Here is a 19,038-nt window from a genome sequence, read left to right as displayed (position 1 = left end):
AAATCAAATTTAAGACCTTTCGAGTCTATACAGTTTTGCCCTAGTAAAATTAACCACTAAATTATCACCCAAGTGGTTCGATTTCTCCAAACCCATAAAAGGTTGACGCCTTGACAGTTCAACCCACCCAAAATACCCAAACAGGTGATTTATAATTTTATATACATACATATGTGGGTAACCTTATACAAGGAAATTAAGCCAAAACTTGCACATAATACAAGACAAGGCTCTCCAACGTATATGTCAAAAAAAAGGTAGAGAATCTCAATTCATTAATGTTTTCTCTTTGGTACAAACAAACCTCATAAGGAACAACTTTACAACTCTCTTGATATCTAATAAAATCAAGACTATAAAGATCAATAATTGTAAATTACTTTCTTAACACCATAATTTGCCAACCCAAATTCAACAAAATAGGAATAATTTTACAAGTTAATACCGTTTTAAGTCTCTCAGTAATTGAAAAGACAATGCTGCCCTTACATAAATGACTTATGAGATGAGAATCAAAGGCTAAAATAGTCATTTTATCTGTTAATGCTCTTAAAGAAACCTGAAGTCACGGGGACCTATTCAAAATCAATCAAAGGAACATTCCCTGAAATAGTGTAAATAATGATCTGACACTGAGAATATCATTTGCATTTATAACTCCAAATATGAAATATTCACCAGATATTATGAACATATACATATACATACATACATATATATATATTAACTTTCACAGTAATGGTCACCTCATTATCAACCGAGTCTTTATCTTAAAAATTTGAGGTCGGGTACATGAGTCTATAAGAACATTATCGAAAATCCACCACATGTATGGCAATGGTAACATGCAAATGTAAATTTTTTTGGCAGTTTACAATACCACCATTTGTGATTCATTTTTTTTCTTCTTATTAATAAATATTAATTAATTTTCCAAATTTTGAAATTTAAAAACTGAAACATTATCCATGTCCAGTTGTAAAGGATTAATGGCAACCCATTTTAGTTAAATTATTGAATTGAAATTTTACTCCTCCAATTTAAAAGTTCAAATAATGGATTGGGAAAGAATAGAAGGATTTGAAGGGTAAAAGGGGTAAATCCTTTTAATGGAATTAAAAAAAGAAAGTTTTGAAAAAAGAATATAAAAATGGAAAAAGCTTTTGTTAAAGAAAAAAGGTAAAGACAAATTCAGAGCAACACAGAGGAAAAAAAATTAAAATAAATTTGTGTTTTGCTTGTTTGGAATGGTTGAATCTGTTCAGCCTGTTCTGGCAATCACCATCATTGTCTGTTTGTGTTGCTTTTACTTATAGACCCACTTCTCTGCATCTCTACCTCTCTCAAGAGTCAAACCCACTTTCTTCTCCTTTTTCGCTCCCCTTGATTCGCTCACATTCGATTTCTCTCTAAAGAAAAAAGAAAAAAACCAGTCTTTATACTTTTGCTTTTTCTGTACTGGGTGGGCCTTGAACACAATGAATGCGGAGGAGAAAAGGGGTGTTTTGGGTGGTGAAGACAGTGGGAAGGACCGATTCCCGGTGGGTATGCATGTTTTGGCTGTGGATGATGACCCAATTTGCCTCAAAGTGTTGGAGAATCTGCTTCGTAAATGCCACTATAACGGTTTGTTATCTCTTTTTTCCTTTTGTATGATTGCTTCTTTTCTCCCTCATCATGTGAACTTTTCTTGGATTTCTGTGATATGGGGTTTTTTCTTTTCCGAGTGATTTTAAGGTTCAGTTCCAAATAACCCATTGAATTCTTCCGGCCAATTCATTGTTTGGCTGAGTTTCTAAAATTTTAAATTTTTTCTTTTATGTTGAACCGAACCCAATTTCAGGGAGAGTAAATAGGTTCTCAGTCCTTCTCTTTTCTGTAACACACTTTGTGGGCTTCTACGTCTTCTTCTTCTTATTATTATTATGGTTTGAGAATTGGTGAATAGATGCTGATAATTATCTGAAACAATTTGAACATTGTGCTATCTGACATTGCATTTTAGGTTATTGGGGATATTTGAATTCGTCTACGTGAATTGTAGTTTGTGGGCTTTTGCAGTTACAATCACTAATCAGGCCATGACAGCGCTGGAAATTTTGAGAGAAAACAGAAACAAGTATGATCTCGTTATCAGTGATGTTAACATGCCAGACATGGATGGCTTTAAGCTCCTTGAGCTCTTGGGCCTTGAAATGGACCTACCTGTTATCAGTAAGCATTGAACCCCATTTTCTTTTCTTTTCTTTTTAGGTCATTTAAATCGTCTTCTTAATCAGAGGATTGCATTGTTGCTTTTACAAAGTGAGCCGAATGTTTTTGCAATTGATATCCATTAATTCTTTTTTTCTAAATATGTCTACTTAACTTAACTGTCATTGCCTTTTAGATTCTACATTTGCTAATTATACTTAATATATTGCTTTGGAGTATAGAGTTTGAAGTTTATTGTCGTCTTTCAAATTGGTTTCAGTGTTATCTGCACATAGCGATACTGAACTTGTGATGAAGGGTATCACTCATGGTGCCTGTGACTATATGTTGAAACCTGTTCGAATGGAAGAGCTCAAGAACATATGGCAGCATGTAATCAGGAGAAAGAAATTTGAGTCCAAGGATCAAAACAGGTCCCTAAGTCAAGAGAGAAATAGTGTGGCCACCTTAGGAAATGGGCATGGGGTTACATCATCTGGTAGTGCTGATCAGGATGTTAAAGTCAATAGGAAACGGAAGGACCAAGAGGAAGATGATGAAGAAGAGGGGGAAGAAAATGGAGATGATGATGATGAGGACCCTACAAACCAGAAGAAGCCTCGGGTTGTTTGGTCTGTAGAGTTGCATAGGAAGTTTGTTGCAGCTGTTAATCAGCTAGGACTTGGCAGTAAGTTTTCGCCATAAATGCGAGTTTGTATGCTCATGATGCAAAATTACTTGCTCACGATTCATTTTTAATTTTTACTTTCTGTTTCGGTATTTTGTTGCAGAGGCGGTTCCAAAGAAGATTCTTGATCTGATGAATGTTGAAGGCCTTACGAGGGAAAACGTAGCTAGTCATCTGCAGGTAAAGATTTTCCTTTATCATACTTTCCAAGAGAAACCGTGAAATGCTTTTATTGATTTGTATTAGGTTGGAACCTATAATAGTGACTTTGGCAACAGAGCATGGCAATCCTCTGTATTAATGGGGATTGTTAATGCTGTCAAAAACCAGGCAAGATCTTTAAAGATAGTCTATTCAAATCAGTAGTGGACCTAAAAGAATCACTTATCATCATCAACAACGTAGAAGTTTCTATAGTCTTCACTTGAATCTTTCACATATTCAAAATCATAATGATACAAAGAAGATTAGCATGTCCCATGCACAAACCTTTATCATGAAGTAAGCGATCACAACTGTAAGTCTGGTCTGCAAACATTGCACGAATGATTGCTGTGTAGCATTGAGGGGATCTATTAAGCCCTGAGGAACACTAATTCATGCAACCAGTGGGGCCTGGTAATTGTGGTGTATGCATTATAACACTGGAATAGACATGCGTTATGAAAATAGATTTTGCCTAGTCTTTTAATTCTGTTGAAAATCAGAGAACTGGGTTATGGTTGCCTACTTGAAGCTTTACTATCTTATGTTTTGTTGCAGAAATATAGGCTTTATTTGAAGAGACTCAACAATGATGTACCACAGGAGAACATGGTTGCTGCATTTGGGAATAGAGACTCCTCTTACTTGCTTGGAAATTATAGCACCTTGTCTGGGAGCGGAAGATTTTCGAACAATGGCTTATCTTCGTATCCACCTAGTAGCATGCTTGGCAGATTGAACTCTTCTGCCAATTTAAGCTTGCGTGGAATAAATTCTTCTAGCCTAATCCAGCCTAGCCAAACCCAGAGAAATTCCTTCGCCAGTTTTGGAGAGCTTCATGCAGCTGTTTTCCCAGGAAACCAAAATTCAAATTTATTACAAGGGATTCCAGCTTCAATAGATGTCAGCCAGTTGCAGAGCAAGTCAGCAGTCCACATTAATCGTAATCATGATCTAAGTACTTTTAGTTCTGCCTTGAGCTTTCCTAACACAAGAGTCACTGTTGGTGGTTCAAGTAACGCCATTCCCAGTCACTCAAGTAACCCTTTGATGCTACAAGCAAGTGCACCACAGGGACAAAGTATGGGAGCATTTGGAACCCTGTCTTCCGTAAGCATGGGCTCTCTGAATGCAAGATCTTTTGATGTTGGTGTTTGTGGCTCTTCTGATTTGCTGGATCATAGTGGTAGATGTAGTGAAAGTTGGCAGGGAGGGGTTCAATTATCCAAATTTTCATCACATAATGATGCATCGCCAAGTACTAATTTGAGGGAAAATATGTCTTCGACAAGCTCTCTTTTTGGAAATGGCTCGTTTGAATTTCCTTATTCAAGTGTCACTACAGCATCTTTGGGGAATTCCAGAGGAAATATCCAATGCAATTCCGGCTTGATAGGTAACACGATTCAGAATATGAATTACACAGCAACGCACAGGTGGGAAGAACATGGACGGGATCATAACAATAATCAAAATCATTCATTTGACGCCATAAATGGTGGTATGGTTCCCTTGAGCCACAGTATGGACCAGAGCAATGCAGTCTCCAATAAGAATGCGTCTTTGATTAGCAAATTAAACAGCGGCACTTCACTTCATACTGAAGTTGAAAAGTACACTCTGGAAAAAATGGAGCGAACCAAATCCACGGATGGTTTCATTCAAGGCAGTTATGACTCATTGGATGATATAATGAATGCAATGATCAAACGGGTATGATAACATATTTCACATTTCCCATTTTAGTCACTTCTTGACATGTGTTCTTTTTGATGTTCGAATCATACTTTTAAGTGGGTGTGGTTAGTGCTAGTGGATGATTAAAAGTAGGCTTTTATTTTTATTTTTATGTGATCAACACTTCTTCCTAGTACTTAAGTATTGAAGCATTGAGTACGAAGTTGTTTCGTTCTAGTGATTTTGAAACGTTGAATCACTATGAATTAGAAAAAGACGGCCACCCTTTTTTGTATACACAAGTTTTGCAGCTCCTATCTTCTTAAGTGGAAAATAGCTAAGTATTTCCTCCAAGTCAGGAATCATATTTAAACTTGACTAAAAAAATTAATTGTTAAAAAATGATACTTCTTAGGATATTGGTTGCAACTTGTGGACTTAAAACACAAGGAGACCAGATTTTTCATATGAGAAGACAATGTTGTAGATATTGCTGTATAATGTTGGCAAATGTAATTGTACGTCACTGTCTTTAAATCTGAAAAAGTTGTCATTTAACCCACATTGACTACTTGTTTCTTATTCTTTGCTTTAAGAACAACAAAAATATTGTGCATGCAATTATTTTGAGCTTACAACTAAACTCTATTAGATGTTTCTTGCAAATCCTCCATCCCTAGGGGTCTTGACTGATATGAAATGATGGATTACTTCCATATGCAATTATGTTGTGGGACTGGATAAAATTAAACTTGTATTGAGAAAAAGTTATAATTAAGATTAACGTTTTATTCGATTGGCATTGCTAGTTACACTTTTCATCACTATGAGAATAATTAGTTATCCTTTTGTTTATTGTTTTTGTTTGTTGATGCTTCTCGTCACTAGTAACTTGGTCCATTATCTCGTCATACGCAACGGTTGACACATAGTGAGCATTGTGAGTTTGCTAGTTCAACCTTTTCTCGTTTTTGTTCCCTCAATATAGGCAAGGAGTATGCTGGTTGAGTTTAATTTCTTCCAATTTTTACTTCCTATTTTTCTTTTCTTTTTTTTCCCTTCAAAAACACCTTTTCTGGAGATCGGGTTTAGGAACATAAACTCTTGACTGGCTTCTTTTTGTCACAAAATCACAATGGATTGTTGTAGGTTGGGGAAGTCCTTGGAGGCCTAATGAACTCTTCTAATTTCTAGACATTACTAGGACTTTTTCTAAACTACTGTTGTTTCACTTTATAATCGTTATTAATTTTCATATTCCTGTATTTTATTGTTTCTATATATGTTGAAACATGACATATTATATATGCATACAAGAACTTTTTCTGGGATATGTTTCATGTAGCGTTGAGGCTTGTGTATTCGTTAACTCATAGCCTTGGGGGTGGCCACTTATATCCTGTGTGCCTTGAAGAGATGCGATGCTAGATCTGTTGGCTCAGAAAGTACTAAAAAGAAGACACAAAACGAGCACATGAGAAAGTTTGAGAATTTAAAGAAAGCCACCTATGTCAGAAATGACGAAGGATAATTTAGTAACGTTGAACATGTAAAACTTGGCTTCTTTTCTTTCTTTAGGCATTTACTTTCTTGGATCTCAAACTGCCAAAGTTCTGTGCCTAAGTTTTCGCTTATTCGCTTAGTCATTGAAATGCTTGTTTGTTCTCCTAGTATAAAAAGGCTCTGTAACTTGTTAGTGCTTGAATCTCCCTCAACGATAAATGATAGCAATGGAGGGCCAATCTTAACTAACGATTAACTTTTCTCTTCTCCCGTTACTTCTTACATGCAGCATTCTGAATTAGTCATATGATACGCATTCCCATTGCTACTTGGTAGTTGAATATATTCAATATCCATTTCGTTTGGTTGGGTATGAATGCATCTGCAATCTGCATCGTGCTTCAGTCAGGCTGAGCTTCTAATTGTGTCAAGTCTATCTGCTGCAGGACCCCAATGAAACACTTTTGATGGATGGAGAGTTCAGTTTTGATGCTTATTCACTTGGGTCGTGTATATGATTATCCATGTCTCCGATGATCGGTAGAAAAAGTACAGGGCAGCAGCAAACAACCTAAGCTAAGTCCTATTGCAGAGGAGTTTGTAAAATCTTGTGATCTATTCCATCCTTGATCCTCCGCTTCTTTGTCTCCGATTCTTGGTAAATTTTCGTAGCCTTGTTTTCTTCTCCTCTCTTTAAATCCCATGTTAGTCAAAAAAATGTCCTGGATTACTTTGATAACAGGATGTTTGTTTGTTCTGTGCACATTCCTCATTGTGACAAAATAAGGCCCGGGAGGGATTTCATTTCTTCTGCAATATGTTCTTTGATTTTTGATATGATTTCCTTCATACTTAGAATATGAATAATTTTATTCTTAGAATGAAATTTTTGATCCAAGTGATCACATTTGGTCAAAAGTACTCAAAAGATGAGGAAAGAACAACTCTGATCACTGTGCTATTATTATGGCTGTCTTGATGTCATGAGGTCAATGTTCATTTACAGGAATTTTGCCTTTGCGCCTTTAAGAAGATGCAGAAGAACTCATTATATAGTACTTTTCCTCATCCTCAAACCTCTTTCTACCTGTGAGGACTAAGCTAGGTTGTCTGCATCGTTAAGTCATATACTAAGCGAGGTGATACTCAAGTTCAAGCCCTCACTCTCGCTTACCTATTGAAAAAAAAAGGGTAAGCGAGTTTTGAAAAGATAAATCATTACCAGGTGACTTGCATTTACTACAAGAACCACACTAGGGCGCTGAAGGGCTCAGCATGGAATGTATGAGAAAATTTTATCAATATAATCCTCCACAAAAAGGGGGGGAAAAAAAACCAGATGTGAGATCTTTGTTTACCTGGATCTTATAAAACCTTGAATGAATAAATGAAATACAAACCAAAAACATAAGTATATTGTACTCGAACCAAGAATCGTGTCATAAGGTCCTCCTAATCAGAGACTATTTCAAAATTGATAACTTTCCCTTCACATTACCATGTCTCTTCAATGCTCAAGTGGAGCATGAATCTTAGCAGATCAAGAATTCGACTTAATCTAGCTCAACAAGCTGAGCTCTTCTTTCAGCAGCTCTCTTTCTTATAAATATTCCCCACCTCAACGCAGCTTTCAGCTTAAGCCATCCGACAACAGCCTTCCCTGAGCCCCTATTATGCTCTTGTTCATATACTTGATGCATCCGAGGCTCATACGGATTGCTGTAAGAATAATAAGCCTCTTCAGGATGATCGAAACCGGGTGTCATAACACCAACACTAAATGTCTTTAATAATCTCTGCATGTCGTCGCTCTCTAACATCTCTGAGCTCCTGACGCGGACTTCTTCAGCAATAAAATTCTCAAACCCTTGCCCATTATTCCTTGGCCGCGATGATGACCAATCTCCTGTGAGATACGAACCCCCCACTCCAAGTGACATGTAATCCATGCTGCCAGAAAATGCTGCTTGTGGGTCGTTTAGAGTCATAATTGACGTCTGATTAGACCTTGCGTATGGAAATTCAATCAACTGAGTGGCTGATGGGTGGCTGTTTGCAGTTTGGCATGGCTGACTTTGTTCAGTGGAGATATACTGCTGCCTTTGCTGAGAAGTTGTGTCACGATTTTCGTTTACTGTTGATGCAGCCAAGGAACTTATTCCTTTCTTAGTACTGGCCAGGGAGGTCAGGACCTTACCATCGTATTCTACAACTTGATGCCAATTCTCATACGCTCTTTTAACCAAGGAATCAACTGAAAGCTGCAGGAATAAAAAAAAATGGACATTAATTGCCCGAACCTGAAGCCATGAAAGAATATAATCTTTTCTCAACATAGAAAAGTCAGAGAGAAGCACTGGGGACTTCTAATATCGTTTTGAGAATGAATCTGTGCTACCTACAACATAATGAAAGGGTGATGTCTTTTGATTTTGACAGACTTATGTTGACCATAAAGGAAATGCCGGACGCTTCCTTTCCGGCAATTGTGTGCTTATGTGTGTGGGCGCGCATTAAGATAATATGAGAATGACACAGACAAAGTAGAATGTGATCATTAATAAAGAATATCTAACCTTTTGATCGTGGGTGAGCGATTCCAAGTTAAGGAACTGTCCATTAGCAATGAGGCCTCTAAGCTCGTAAATATTGTTGAAGATAACACCAGTGTTTTGACTTCCATCAGTGTAATAAACATAAAGCTTCCCACCCAAAACACATGTTTTAGCATGATCCACTGTATTCTCCCACATCCTGTTGGACATTCCGCTTCCAAGGATCTACGTAGTGAAATTCAAAGTTAAAGAAAATTAAAGGCAAAAAAGAAAAGAAAAAAGATAAGTCGAGAACAATAACTACTCAGAATATGAACTACGAAAAGTTTCTGACGAATAACTAACATTTAAAAGGGTATATTAAAAAGAAATACTAACATTTCGCAGTTTCTGTGGATCCTTAACGAGAAGCCGGAGGAAATCTTCAACAGAAACAATTTGTGCTTTTAGTAATTTCTTGTGGAGTGCTCCATCCTTTGCTATTCTGTCTAATCTCCAAACTTCATCATGTAAAACAGGTGGATAATGTTTTTTGTACACTGCAGATTACACAAAAAAACACCAATGTGGTTGAGATAAGATCAGAAGAACATAATGAAGGGAAAAATTACAAACAAAAATAAAATAAATTATTTTTCTAAATATGCCAGAATCTAAATACGGATTACATCGTGCTGCAGACGGAAATTATTTTAGACCTTAAATGAAGTAATTTCGCTGTTGAGCTTCTAGTTTTGTGACCAGCATATGCGAATAACTAGTTCTTATACTTGGGAAAATCAGTACGATGCATGCCTAAAGTATGCCTGTTAACAATAAGTCAATGAACTGCTTCATAACTCACATTCTCCCCGATGATCTTTGACAGTAAAAGCCTCGGTCTTGGCTTCTCGAACGCGAAACCCCTCACAGTATCCAGAGGCAACCTTCACACCAAGCCTAAACTTTCTGCTTCTTATCCAGCTAGAGTTGTCAGTAAAAGTGAGTTCTCCTAGAGTTCCTATCCCATCCTTAAGGTTCACTTGCAGATCCCCGGTCAGAAGAGGCCTTTTGCCCTCACGCTCCTTTACTTCATGGCTTTCAAAGTTTTCTTTGGTCCAATCTTCCTCCGTTTCCTCGTTGAAGTCGCCTTCAAGAACCACAACATTCAGTTTGGCTGCCGATTCCGGTCCAGTTTGCACAACGCTTCCTGTGCTTTGGTCCATCAAGATAACATGGATGGCAGCACCTTGCTCCCCCTCGACCCTTCCCCCAGTGAAGAGGTGAGGGGGCATTCTTGTTTTAAAATGGAGTTGCAGATATTCCCCTTGTGGACCTTGTATTTTCGGTGGGGGAGACCTGTCATAGTACAAATATGATTCATGGATCCCTGACAAAAATAGAAATGCTGATTATAAGCATTTGTATGTTGAAGTAACACACCTTCCCGCCAATGTAGCATGGCTTAACTTTGTCAACGCACGCTCCACTTCCTCGCTGACCTGTTGTTTATTACAAATACAGAACCAATGAGGGATTCCTATCATTATCAATTATGCAAGAACAGCGAAGATTCACCACAAAAGAAAAGAACAATGTCGCCAAAGATTCCTATCAATCTTCTATTTCTTTCAATCTTATCAAGTTTTAGTCTCTCTCTCCCACACCGTCACACACTTTCGTATAGTCTCAGTCTTGTCTTACGAAAAATTACAACAGAGAACCCATTGAATTAATCAACATGTCAGCCTAGACATAGCTGATTGGTAATATTATATTACTCACAATTCTGCGAAGCAGTGGTTCAAGTGATGAGCAGAGTCGCTGCAAACTATCAACCTTCAAAGCTTCCACAATTACACTGCACAAAATCAATTTGTAAATCATTCGACCGGACTCAGAAGTAGATACTGAACGAATAAAACACAGCAGTGAAATCCATATAACTAAATATTGAGGCATTGTTGATTCAACTTCAAATTTTAAAAGCAACCAGTAACCAATCTAAGTTCCTTATCAATGTCAGCAAAAACCAGTACACTTTAGCATGCTTTTTTACTTTTAAGTCATGGGTTTTGCAACACTGATTATGAAGATGTAAGTAATTTCCCATGGCTTCATTTCAAGAGGAATGAACACATTCTCTATCTATTACAACCAGATGGGATAATTTCATTGATTTGGCTGATTTTCAACCTCACCAGATTTATTAGAAACATCAACAAATCATAAAGATTCACAAACCCACATCAAGTCTTGATGCCAATTAGAGGAAACAAGAGAGAATAAAAATGATAAAGCTAAGAAGGTCAACAAACAATACAAAGAAGAAGAAGACAAGTAAACAACAACAAATAGTCAAAGAAATATTACAAAACCCACCTTGCCAAAGCAGGCAATTTAGCCTTTTTTGATTCAGGAACACAATCTGATTCCTCTTCTACAACCTGTTCATACCCTCTCTTCTCAACTCTTCTGCTCCTCGAACTTTCCATTTATGGAGACTCAACGAACACCCGTTTTTAAATTACTATTTCCAACTCTAGAAACCCAAACTGCTTATTTTTATCCTAAAATTCCCTCCTCTGCGAAACTTCACAGAAGAACACACCAAGAACATCACCTTTCACACTAGACTCAAAAGTCTCAGATCCAAAAAGGAAAGAGAAATCCTTGATGAGTGCAAGGATGAGTTCGATGGAAATAAAGATGGATCTAGATCAGATTCTCTGTCTTTGTTTATTAAATAAAGATCACAGCTGGGTCTGAAGGTGCGCGCATCAAGTCACGAGCTTTGAAAGTCGAAAACGCGTTTTCCTGATGTCTGTGATGGTGATGGTATTTTGACTAAAAGCTCCTTCGAATGAAAGGGAAAGCATAGGAGACAAGTCAACCGCGGTGGTTCATTTGGCATAACGACAAGATTATCTTCCTTTAACAGGAGGTCATCTCCTTTAACATGAGGTCATCTCCCTGTTTGGATGGTGACAAAAAAAAATTGTTTAACATTTGATTCAGTTTCTGTTTTTGTTTTGCTCAAATATTCAGTTTTAGATATATTTGGCATCTATCAGTTCTACCTATATTAAAATAGTAACTTAAAATGTATTATTAGTGGATCGAATATGTTAAGAGAGAGAGGAGCAATCCACCCAAAACCAAAGACATGCCATTATGTCGTCACAAAAAGGTGCAATAAGAGATCTTACAAAGGGTGCAGCTCATGGAAAATTGAAAAAAAAGAGGGGGAGAGGGAGAGGGAGACAGCATTTTCATCTTCTGAAGACAAGTCAAGGACTTTGCCTTTCTTGCCCCGTATAAATTACCGATAATGTAAAGTGCAGTAGTTCGACTAGAAATTTTTTGCATGAATGATTCAATTATTCTCCTCCCCAGCCGAGTTGGCGGGCTCTTCTCTCCCACAAGGAAGTCGCTTTTTTCTCCTTGGTCAGCAATGCCACGGCCCGTTCTCTTGCCTCCTCGCATGTTTCTGTGGCAGCATTGCATTTTTCTGCTTCCTTTTGGTACTGGGAAGCCACCCTTTTTGCCTCGGCCAACGTGATGTTCATATGGCGGTTGTGCTCTTCAACGACAGCTTCTTGCAATTTTAATTCCTCTGTTAGAAGATCCACAAACTGCTTTTCCATCTCCTGCTTGAGTTCAGGGTCATTACCTCCACAATCTGTATTGTAACCATAATCGATCATAATTCCACAAAACATTTTGGAAAGACAACATTTAAAAAGGCAGCAGTCAAAAGCTTTTGGTGGTTAAATTTTACATAGAAATACTTCTGAATCGATCCTCGTTTCAGCCTTTTTATAAATAAATTCTTCAATTACCTTATTACAATAGGATATGTACCACAACTTGGGGAAAAGAAAAGGAAAAAACAGGAGAAAAACATAAAATAGTGCAAACGAAGGGTGAAAGGAGAACCAACCTCTCCTGTAATCGACCAAATTGCAGTTACACTGATGATAATAAACACTAGGAATTACATTTAAGTTGAAAAGGAAAGAAGATAACTAGTTTCTTTATCATTTAAGAGGAAATAATTTGCTAGGCATTTAAGGATGAAAACTAACCTGTGACCGAGAGATTGGCCAACCCTGCAAGTAGTAGGAACAGCAGAAGACGGTTACCATTAGTATCCTAGCCAATCTTTGAAAAATGCAATAAACATGAAGAGAAAACTAACGATAACACTCAGAATATGACAAAATAATAAAGCAAAAGGAGTCCTGATTTAGCATGCAAGTTTTTGAACTTGAAGACACTCGGACGGAAAAGAGTAATGTACGGAAGTAAACTAAATTGCACGATGAAATGGCAAAAGAAAGGAAATATAAACAAGCACTAGAAAGTATGTTAAGAAATGACAGGGACATGGTTCTCTTTCTCGACTCTTGAGAGATGGACTTTATTTCATCTTACAGTCACAAGGCAATCATTCATTTATGCATCACAGCCAAAACAAGTATACGCACTTCTCAACTATGATACTAACATCTGGAAGTGTATATTCTTGACCACACTTCACTTCCTACATCACAAAGACACAGGACGGGGGTCAGAGAAATCAACCTAAAAAATTACAGAAGCTCAAGAAATACTAAACCGCATGACTCTACATAATCCATCAAACTAGTACACACTCAAACACATTAGCACCCATCAGATATTGACAACAGCGGAAGAATTTCAGCAAGCATGGTGTTCTCTACTATCCATCAACAGCATGTGGAATATAGCAGCACAGACGTCATAATCCACAAAGTATTTCAGACAGTGAATGTTTAACCAGAAATTGTGGTGTCAAGTTAAAGGTTGGTTATAATAGGCTTTCAAGTTTAAACGCAATGAGATTAAAAAACTTAAGAGCATTATGTGCACAAATACAGCCTTCCAATCCCTCACTTTAGTTGTTGTACATGCTAAAATGTGCCAGTAAGATATTTTCAAAGGCCTCCAAAGTTCTCTGACCAAATTCTACAAAAGACCTTTCAAGTTTTTCATATTTCATATACTGTTGATTCCAGAAAGACATAGGAACATAAGAAAAATCATCACAAGTCTTGGTTCAACATATGAGCCTTCATATCGTGACCTATGTTTTCAGTCTCCACATAAGCCTTCAAGAAGCATAGAAATCTTGTGCATTGCATCATCAAAACTCAAATTTATCGTGCTTTGACATAAAACGACAAGTGGAGTAACTTCAAGGGTATAAGCTGCTGCTTATTGCTTACTATGATCCCCAATATATTCCAGTAAGCAAAAGTTACCTAGCACTCCAAGTCGCCTAAATAACAATTTGCTATTTCTGCCATTCCAGCTTAATTTAACCCTAATCAGTTGATATGTTTTATCAAGAAACTAGATGCAATAAATATTGTAAGATAAAAGAATGGTACATTCGCTCCAGATGCTACCAACCCAATTTTTAAACAGAGGAACAAATCAGTTTGAGTCAAATTAACTAAACTGAATTAACAGGGCATTGGGAACTATGCAGTCCTATAAGTAGCCGGGATAAGCCCTAGTACACTCATTAGTCAATCAATTTTGAGACCAATATGAAGGCTAACTAAAATGCATGGAGGTCCTACGATAAAGTTCATATCTTGTGGTCGAGAAAAGTTAGTCCACAATCACTGAAAGGGCATAGCGATTATAACACTGAAAGGAAAGGGTTAGATATCACTATTGACAGTCAAGATCTAGTATTACAGTGGTAATGGCCATGAAACTAAACTGACCAAAATGATAGAAAGTTCACAAGGATCCATAAAATGTTATCAATATCATAATGTTTCTCAAACACAAAACTGCATGCTGTACCATTACGAATTTGTTCCTGATCCGATGTTTCTAATGAAATCAACTATTTGTACTCATCATGAATATACTGATCATCCAGTATCTACATGTAGAGTGTTTCTAGCACCAAAATTCATGCTTATATTTTCCCAAACCATTCCCAGCAGCACTTGAAACAAAAGATTGCGCTAATAGCCCTGCTGCCCAACAAGATTTTATGAATAAGCATGGTTCTGGTAATATAGCATCAAGAACATAAAAATTCCAGTGCAAATATTCAAAAACCTCTTCATGAACCAAGAGTAGTTCAATAACACACTGCACGTTCATTCATAAGACAGATAAAAAGATAGCCTGATCATTCATTCATAAGTCCAATTTCTAAAACTTTGACAACAGAGAAGCCTGTAGAACACTTCTAACTTATGTTTACTTTGATCTCTTTAACATCCAAAAACTAAAATTGGTGTTCTCCCTAAACTATAAGTTACAGTGGACACACATGAACGATGAAAGAAATTCCCTAATCAGAAAGAAAAGGCAAATAATAATCCAGTCCAGTTGGAATGTAACCAACTGAACGTAAGAACAAAGATGCCTAAAGATGCAAAATTTTGGTTGTTGGAGACATTCAAGAAGCCTATCAAAGAGGATGCTCATATCCCAAAATACCAATAACAGCAGATCAATAAAGGAAATTGATAAACCGGGTACCTTATCCACAACATTTATTGACACAAATAACAAAAAAAAAACGAATAACGACTGGTTCTAGTTCATCAACAACTATTCCATTGCCCAAGCTATGAGCTCACTGAAGATCCAAAATTAGAAACAATAGCAGATCCAGCTTTATGTACTCTTTCCAACATCGAATAAAATCAACAATTGGAAACAACCCACAAAAACAAACATCCCAAAATGCCCAAATGAGAAAAAAATATTGGATAGCGATAATACGAAGAGAGAGTGATACCAGGAGCAATCTTGAGAAGGGAAAGAGGAGGCGGACAATCACATATGCAAGGAGGGCAAGGAGAAGAAGAACCACCCAATCCCATGCCCTTCTTGAATTTCCAGTAGATAGCAGGGCCACACACGGCCAGAGATGAAACTATTGCAAATATCACCAAGCACCACCTCAAGCAAGCCCCTGATCGCCTTGACATGTCTCTCCACTCTCCGTCTCTCTCCCTCTCTCTCTCAAAGCGCGTCTACTTTGTCTACTTTGTAATACAGTGAGATCTAATGAGTAATGACACTCTGGGTCTGGTAGTTATGAATCTACTATTTCTTTTCCAATTTTTCACTCCCACTCCCCACATGGCAAAACTCTCCGTCTTTGTATATATTATATATTTGAAATTTGAGTCCCAACATACAAATTTTGTTCGATTTAAAATCGAATCAAGATCCAACCACATTTATTTATTTGTCTGAACTTTAATCTGAATTAGTTTATTGTCCGGATGTAAATCAATTTGGGTTTGATCAATTAGATATGTCCAAAATCCAATCTGGATTAAATTCCGGACATGTAAATATCTCCTAAACATGTGATATTGTCGGATCCGAAACTTTTATTTTTTCCACCCCTATCCACATTCCTGCCCATAATTCAGTAGTTTACTCTCTCATAAAGATCTCAATTCCCAATGTTGGGATCATAACCAACGAGTGATAATTCAGTTGACAATCGTTTAGGTTAGACATATGTGTACCCGAACTTCGATTCCAATAGAAAATAAATTTCTCAATGGGATCGCATCTTTTAATTACAACCTTTGGATCAATTTGTTGTTGTCAACAGGCACTAACGAATAGTACTGGGCTATGCTTTATCTTTGTGTATCAACTCCTATAAGTCACTTTACTTTAGCAAAATAGTCCATTGGGCCAATCATGGGCCAAAAATATTGGGCTTTTGAGCCAATGGATTGAAGCTTTAAGACATGGGTTGCAGCCCAAGTTAAAAAATGGATCCACTTGGGCTTAACAAGCCATGGGTCTGAGCCCAAGTTACAATGATAGTGAAAACTGAAAAGGACCTTCATCATTTTCTCCTTTTCTGTCTGGCCCACCCCACTTCGTTTTTTTATTTGCGAGTCTTTTCAAACAAATTCCCTCTTTCTTTCTTCTGTGGATTGGTTGTCTCCACGATTTGACCTACATATCAATGATTCATTCACAAGCAACAACTTCTTGAATCTATTAAACAAAAAAGATTTTGGAAGTCTTTTTCATTATATAAATTGGCTTGCATTATCTAGCACTCCAAAAATCGGAGTACACACAACTTAATTTCATAGCATTAAACAGTAGGATTGTTTAAAAAAACCGTCAAAACTGAATGTAACCAAATCAATTGATCGATTTTTTTATAAAAAATACATATTTCTCAACTAAAAACCGACCACCTGATCAGTTAAATTTATGTCAAAAAATAAATAAAAAAATAATCGAAACCGGCCTCAAATGCCCTTATTAAACATAATATGTCACGTCATAAACAATGAAAAATTGGTCGTTTTGATAGATTTAATGTTATAAGGATCCCAAAATGATACCATACAAGTTTTTTTTTGATATTCGATATTGTCATAAATTTGGGCCGTCAGACTCATTTGTTCAAAAATTTCTTACCTGATGACATAATAAGTTAGGCCAAAACCAATTTTTTTTTTTTTTTGGGTCGATCAACAATACAATTTTTTTTTTTTTGGGTTTCATCCCCAATTTAATTTTATTCAAGACTTGCTCACTAAAAAAAGAATGTTCCTTCATTACCAAGTTTGCTTGTGCCACAAGTGGGCAGATGTGCGTGTGACAGGCTCGATGTAATGCAAGCCCAACGCTTGCAAGGAACAGCCTAGACCCCTCTCTGGATCTCTCCAGTCTCTACACATGCATTCACTATTTCCATCCCAATCCCAATCCAAAACGTCCAAATCTGGCATTTTCAAGCATTCACACACACACACTTGTGAGGCCCTTAATCCTCCACGTCTCATCCTAGAAACTCTATATAATCACCGCAACAATCTCTGGATTACCTTATCAAGAATCACAGAAACAAATCCATTAAAGGCAAAACAATTTCAATCTCCTCAAACCCCAAAACCACCCCTTCTCTCTAAAATTTGCTAAAAAGAAGGACTTTTTGTTCACAAGCCATGGCAGGCAGGAAGGGAATTGAAGTGGTGAGGAATTTGGATGTACAGAGGTACATGGGTAGGTGGTATGAGATTGCATCATTTCCTTCATTTTTTCAGCCCAAGAATGGAGTGAATACAAGAGCTACCTACACTCTGAAGGATGATGGAACTGTGAATGTTCTCAATGAGACATGGAGTGATGGCAAGAGGAGTTACATAGAAGGAACTGCTTATAAGGCTGATCCTAACAGTGATGAGGCCAAGCTGAAAGTGAAATTCTATGTTCCTCCATTTTTGCCCATCATTCCTGTAACAGGGGATTACTGGGTCTTGTATCTTGATGATGATTATCAGTATGCCTTGATTGGAGGACCTACCAAGAAGTATCTCTGGGTATGTCTCTAAACCTTTAAATCAATTACTTTTTTTTTTTTGCCTTCTCTGAAACCATCAAAATCGTAAGTTTGGGTTTTTACTCTCTGGAAGGATCGCGATGAGGTTGAATAATTGAATTGTTTGGAGTTTTGAATCATTTTTTTCAGTATCAGAGCTGAAGATTAGATTGAAAGAAGCCTGTAAAGAGTGATGAATTGCAACTGACCTGATGATATTTCTCTGTGGCATTTTTACAGATACTTTGCAGGCAGACCCATATGGACGATGAGATCTACAATATGCTTCTGCAGAAGGCCACAGATGATGGCTACGATGTGAGCAAACTGCACAAGACTCCGCAGAGTGATCCACCTCCGGAAGCTGCCGAGGGTCCCGTAGATAGTAAAGGCATCTGGTGGATCATATCCATCTTCGGGAAGTAGTAAATGCTGGCCTTACTAAACGAAGGCTTAATAAGTATGTGATATTGAATACAGTCAAGTATATCACAACTCATCTGTAGTGTTTTTGCTGTAACTGGAAATGGTTGTACTGTGTCTGGGTTTTTTTTTTGTGTTCTTTTTGGTGCCAAGTTCTTATGGCTCCTGGTCTATGAATGTGTGTGCTTGTACATTAAGTTCGAATATTTTTTTTTGTTCTGAGGAAGTATGGATGATGTTTGGTGGGAAGTGTAACAGCCCGTTCCTCTGGACTAGCCATACTTTCGACATTTTGGGTTAATTTTTTCTAGCTGTACGACTTTTTCTTCCTAAATTGAACACTAACTCATTAGTTTTAGCTTAGGTAAATCCTTTGTTATTAATTAAGATGTTAGATTTATTATATTTGTTAGTTAGATTTATTATATTTTTTTTCCCAATTTAAG

At 37.1% G+C, this 19,038-nt stretch overlaps 4 protein-coding genes across 4 annotated transcripts; 2 read left to right on the top strand and 2 right to left on the bottom strand.

Annotated features, from left to right (window-relative positions):
* The first annotated feature begins 1,247 nt into the window (after positions 1 to 1,247).
* Positions 1,248 to 7,081, top strand: LOC119996303 (two-component response regulator ORR22-like). Its single transcript, XM_038842888.1, has 6 exons — positions 1,248 to 1,626; positions 2,062 to 2,214; positions 2,474 to 2,881; positions 2,985 to 3,061; positions 3,644 to 4,798; positions 6,712 to 7,081. The coding sequence occupies exons 1-6, from the start codon at positions 1,479 to 1,481 to the stop codon at positions 6,781 to 6,783; spliced, it is 2,013 nt and encodes a 670-aa protein (XP_038698816.1). The 5' UTR covers positions 1,248 to 1,478; the 3' UTR covers positions 6,784 to 7,081.
* A 467-nt stretch (positions 7,082 to 7,548) lies between these two features.
* On the bottom strand, positions 7,549 to 11,528 carry LOC119996305 (calmodulin-binding protein 60 E-like). The gene is made up of 7 exons (XM_038842889.1): positions 11,182 to 11,528; positions 10,585 to 10,660; positions 10,243 to 10,301; positions 9,665 to 10,158; positions 9,199 to 9,359; positions 8,842 to 9,045; positions 7,549 to 8,526 (listed from the first exon to the last, which is right to left on the bottom strand). Exons 1-7 carry the CDS (start codon positions 11,292 to 11,294, stop codon positions 7,819 to 7,821), a joined length of 1,815 nt encoding a protein of 604 aa, XP_038698817.1. The 5' UTR covers positions 11,295 to 11,528; the 3' UTR covers positions 7,549 to 7,818.
* A 416-nt stretch (positions 11,529 to 11,944) lies between these two features.
* Positions 11,945 to 15,905, bottom strand: LOC119997627. Its single transcript, XM_038844769.1, has 3 exons — positions 15,599 to 15,905; positions 12,888 to 12,911; positions 11,945 to 12,481 (listed from the first exon to the last, which is right to left on the bottom strand). Exons 1-3 carry the CDS (start codon positions 15,789 to 15,791, stop codon positions 12,180 to 12,182), a joined length of 519 nt encoding a protein of 172 aa, XP_038700697.1. The 5' UTR covers positions 15,792 to 15,905; the 3' UTR covers positions 11,945 to 12,179.
* A 1,759-nt stretch (positions 15,906 to 17,664) lies between these two features.
* LOC119996274 (temperature-induced lipocalin-1-like) lies at positions 17,665 to 18,818 on the top strand. Its single transcript, XM_038842851.1, has 2 exons — positions 17,665 to 18,170; positions 18,410 to 18,818. Exons 1-2 carry the CDS (start codon positions 17,796 to 17,798, stop codon positions 18,593 to 18,595), a joined length of 561 nt encoding a protein of 186 aa, XP_038698779.1. The 5' UTR covers positions 17,665 to 17,795; the 3' UTR covers positions 18,596 to 18,818.
* The last annotated feature ends 220 nt before the right edge of the window (positions 18,819 to 19,038 follow it).

The sequence above is a fragment of the Tripterygium wilfordii genome, chromosome 4 (assembly GCF_013401445.1).
Source record: "Tripterygium wilfordii isolate XIE 37 chromosome 4, ASM1340144v1, whole genome shotgun sequence".
In the NCBI taxonomy this organism is placed as follows: Eukaryota; Viridiplantae; Streptophyta; class Magnoliopsida; order Celastrales; family Celastraceae; genus Tripterygium; species Tripterygium wilfordii.
Note: the sequence above shows the minus strand (reverse complement) of the source record. Positions and strands in the feature narration are given on the sequence as shown.